The sequence below is a fragment of the Camelina sativa genome, chromosome 5 (genome assembly GCF_000633955.1).
Source record: "Camelina sativa cultivar DH55 chromosome 5, Cs, whole genome shotgun sequence".
Classification (NCBI taxonomy): Eukaryota; Viridiplantae; Streptophyta; class Magnoliopsida; order Brassicales; family Brassicaceae; genus Camelina; species Camelina sativa.
In genome coordinates this window covers 12,775,417-12,779,992 of record NC_025689.1, presented here as the reverse complement: position 1 = coordinate 12,779,992, position 4,576 = coordinate 12,775,417, and the positions used below count along the sequence as shown (strand labels likewise).

General features: G+C 40.2%; 1 protein-coding gene across 2 annotated transcripts; it reads right to left on the bottom strand.

Moving 5' to 3' along the window:
- Positions 221-2,687, bottom strand: LOC104786706 (UDP-glycosyltransferase 71C1-like). Of its 2 annotated transcripts, none has more exons than XM_019245884.1 (2): positions 1,812-2,687; positions 221-1,077 (listed from the first exon to the last, which is right to left on the bottom strand). In XM_019245884.1, exons 1-2 carry the CDS (start codon positions 2,599-2,601, stop codon positions 419-421), a joined length of 1,449 nt encoding a protein of 482 aa, XP_019101429.1. In that variant the 5' UTR covers positions 2,602-2,687; the 3' UTR covers positions 221-418. The 2 variants fall into 2 exon arrangements, with proteins under 2 accessions (XP_019101429.1, XP_019101430.1); XM_019245885.1 differs by having other exon boundaries at positions 221-1,507; positions 2,239-2,687.

The following is a 4,576-nucleotide window of genomic DNA, read 5'->3' as shown; positions in this document are numbered from 1 at the left end:
TTTTTTTTTTTTGGTAAGAATCATAAAACATTGTTTGCAGCAGTCAACTTGAAAGATTCCAAATGCTTACCTAACAAAAACACTAAATATATTTCGATTATAAAAACTTCGGTGTTTGGAATCTTTAATTTTTGTGTGTGTGCAATTAATTTATAAACGTATTTTCAACCACATCTATCGTAATCTCTCAATGACAAGATCTTAGTTTGATACACTTCTAAGAGCAGAATAATTATTTTAAAAAAATCATTAAAAAGACGAGATAATACAACATGGAAGCAAATATGAAATGGGAAAAAGTTGTAAGAAGAAGACACAGTCTTCGATCATTAAAATAAAATGATAATTACGATTTAAAAACAAAAACAAAAAAAAAACATGATCGCCACACGCCGAACAAATGAAAACGACGCCGTTTTCATAAACCATCGCCGATGATCAAATCACCGATGAATCTTTTAATGGCAGCAAAAGAAGATCCACCGTCCACGACAGCCTCTTTCGCCGCCTCAGCAATCTGCTTCGCTTTAGTCTTCAGCACACGATCTTCACCGTCCATCAAAGCTCGTATGGTTCCTGCTATCTCATCAGCTTTCACTATATGTCCCTCTTCAGACACGTAATCCATCCGCAACTCCATGGCCACACCAAGCTCCTTCACCAACGTGAACGCATTTAGCTGCTGTTCGGCGTACATCGGCCACGTGGCGATGGGAACGCCGAAACCCAAACTTTCCAATGTTGAGTTCCAACCGCAGTGAGACACGAACCCTCCGATTGCTTTATGGGCAAGAATCTCAACTTGAGGAGCCCAACCACAAACTAGGCCTTGATCCATAACCCGGTCCATGAACCCGTCGGGTAAAGCATCGTACGGGCTCGCGTACTCCTTCGGGTCGGTTCGTATCGACCAGAGGAATTTGCAGTCAACGAGCTCCATGGCTTGAGCGATCTCTTTGATCTGAGTCTCAGGAATATTCCTCAAGCTCCCGAAGCAGAGGAACACCACCGATGACTCGGTCTGATCATCGAGCCATCCTATGATCCGGTCTCGTTCCGACGAGTCCAAGTTCGGACGATCGTTGGAGCAGAGTATTGGCCCGATCGGGTAAACGGGTGGGTAATTATCCGGACAACCGCCGAAATATTCAAAAGCGTTAGGCTCAAGAAACGTGAATGAATTTGTCAAAATACCCTTAGCGTCAGGGAACCTCTCAGCCAGCTCGACCCAAGGCTCGTACGTCTCTTTCATGAACAGACCTGATGGCAGAACCTTGGTAGGAACAGAGTTGTTGAAACCAGGAACCCGGTTTAGCTCCTCGTTAAAGCTCCGGTTAAACTCTGATTTGATATCGAGGTGTCTCTCTGGGAGATACTTCATCATACCCAAGAAACCTGCGCTACACGTCAAGAAAATGTAAGAAGGGAGATTAAACTCGTTTCCCACATCGATCATAGGGACGCAGAAGAAGTCGAGAACCAATCCAGCCACACGAACTGAATCCGACTCATCACGTGAAGACAAGAGAGTGGAGAGACCATCCCTCACGATGGGGACCATTTTCTTGACGTATTCAAGGATGTAAGCTTCAGGAGCTTCATGAAAGAGCTCTATCGGTGGAGGGGTTTCGACGTCGGGCAAGGTGACGAAACGGATACGAGGCTCATTTTTGACTAGGGATTGGAGGAAGGCGATCGTGTCAGCTTTAGGTATAAAGGGTAGTCCCCAGTAGAGGATGGTGATGGTGTGNATGACTCGGTCTGATCATCGAGCCATCCTATGATCCGGTCTCGTTCCGACGAGTCCAAGTTCGGACGATCGTTGGAGCAGAGTATTGGCCCGATCGGGTAAACGGGTGGGTAATTATCCGGACAACCGCCGAAATATTCAAAAGCGTTAGGCTCAAGAAACGTGAATGAATTTGTCAAAATACCCTTAGCGTCAGGGAACCTCTCAGCCAGCTCGACCCAAGGCTCGTACGTCTCTTTCATGAACAGACCTGATGGCAGAACCTTGGTAGGAACAGAGTTGTTGAAACCAGGAACCCGGTTTAGCTCCTCGTTAAAGCTCCGGTTAAACTCTGATTTGATATCGAGGTGTCTCTCTGGGAGATACTTCATCATACCCAAGAAACCTGCGCTACACGTCAAGAAAATGTAAGAAGGGAGATTAAACTCGTTTCCCACATCGATCATAGGGACGCAGAAGAAGTCGAGAACCAATCCAGCCACACGAACTGAATCCGACTCATCACGTGAAGACAAGAGAGTGGAGAGACCATCCCTCACGATGGGGACCATTTTCTTGACGTATTCAAGGATGTAAGCTTCAGGAGCTTCATGAAAGAGCTCTATCGGTGGAGGGGTTTCGACGTCGGGCAAGGTGACGAAACGGATACGAGGCTCATTTTTGACTAGGGATTGGAGGAAGGCGATCGTGTCAGCTTTAGGTATAAAGGGTAGTCCCCAGTAGAGGATGGTGATGGTGTGGATCCGAGGATTGTCTTGACTGATGAGACGTTTCGCTAGTTCGATTGTGGCGAGGATGTGCCCGGAGAACGGGTGAGGGATGATGACGAGCTCTACTTCTTGGTTTCCCATTGTACGTTTGGAGATTTGATAAGAAACTCAAAAGTCAATATGAGAAGACAAATTTAAAAAGTGAACTGAGATTGTGCAAAGTAGTTGTCTAGAAAGGTTTGTTTTGTATGTGTGCCAGGTGTGTTGATTTGGCTATTTTATTCATATAACAGTAAGAGACAGGCAAATAGTTAAATTTTAATCGAACATGTATTATTGTCAGTTATTATTATTATAGTACGTGCAGACAAGATAAGAGGAAAAATATAATACAAGATGCACGTTATATTATTGTACATCAATATCAATGCATATGTAATTAAGGTTAACAAATCACGACGACATGTGTCATGTTCTCTATTGGTTATTTGGTTGTAGGCAGATAGTAGTTAAATTACAACAAGATCTAATGACTTTTTTCAGTCAATCGTTTTGAACTTAGTTAGATGAATTTAGATCTAGGGTATTAATTAATTTTAACACATTGGGGAAAGTGTGAAACACGAGAAGAGTAGAAAAACTACAGTGATATACAGTATAAGAGCATCATTTCTAATTAGTGTCGTGGATTTGAGTCCAAGCATATAATCCACCGTTTTTCAAACCTTTCCTTCCCATTTACTGTATAACCGAACAATTAAAGTTGAGAAATATAATCAATATATCATTTGTATCAGCATAACACATACGTTGAGTTTTGTCTTTCTGTCTTTTTGTTATAGGGTTTCATACGTGATTCTTATACAAGAGTAGTTTAATGAACTAATTGTGGCGGGAGCGCGCGTTTGTTATTGGTGGCCGTTGGTTGATTCATTTTGTTCAAAACAATAGTACTATTTTTTGTTATTTTTGACATATATTAACAGAATTATTAGGTTTAATATATATATATATATATATATATATATATATGAACCCATATATATATAATACTTACATAAATATTCAAAGTAGAACTCTCAAAATTTTCATTTTCAAAATATGACAAAAATGTCAAGGATGTTAAATCTCCTCTTCATTTTCATATCTTCTATCATGATTCACTACTTTCCGGTAGCAAGCTCAACACAATGGTGTGTAGCAAGTCTGGCGTCGACAAATGTGCAACTACAAGCAAATATCAATTTTGGATGCAGTCAAGGAGTTGATTGCCGACAAATACGGTCATAAATCATGCGTCATTTGTGATGAACGCTTAACCAAAGCCATGGCCGCACTACAGAAGCATGCAGTTTCATTTTCGGCAATACCGGCATGTTCACCGCTATAAACCCTAGTTATGGTCGTTGTGTCTTTAGTTCTTAGAAATATGTTATTTGTTTTGATAAGTGATCCCCGTAGTATACTAATATGTGGTGAAATGAATAATTCCATAGTTCTAATGCTTTTTCCTACCAATCATATAATTATGAAAAACCCCAAGATATGTTTAAAACAATGAGCTCTGACTTTTTTTTTCATCTCTAGCAATGGTGGATGAATAGAGAGATCAATCGTTATTTCTCAAATCTCAACCTTATTAGCTTTACTTTGTGATTAATCTAGGACTTAAGAATCCGACCACTCTTCTTTTATTTTGTTATAATGCCACATGGAAACAAATCAAGCGTAGATAACTGAAATGAAAGTTGAAGTATCCCACATCGAAAGATTGTGAAAGAGTTTATATTCTCATTGGGTTATAAATTGGAACTGACGTCAGGAAGTTGCATTACCCGTTTCTGTCAGATGATGATGCGTCAATGATCGTTAAGAGACGGCGTATCATGTCAACAATATGACGAACATTTTAAAAGGCGAGTGAGCCTGGCCTTACTTTGGTTTGGGCTTGCCCGTCAATTTTTGGACACCTCGATTCAATTCATCGAGGTTCTACCCAAACCAAAAGAAGATTAATCTGAAGAATTAATAAATGTAAAGGAAAAAAATAATTTAAATTTTAAAATACCGTAGATATATATATATATATATATATTTATAACTCTTTGAATTTAAT

Excerpts from the sequence above, each read along its gene's own strand:
- LOC104786706 (XM_019245885.1), bottom strand. The coding sequence starts at position 2,601 with ATGGGAAACCAAGAAGTAGAGCTCGTCATCATCCCTCACCCGTTCTCC. Across the intron at positions 1,508-2,238 it reads CACGTGATGAGTCGGATTCA|TCGGATTCAGTTCGTGTGGC; the intron begins GTTCGTGTGGCT and ends TCACGTGATGAG.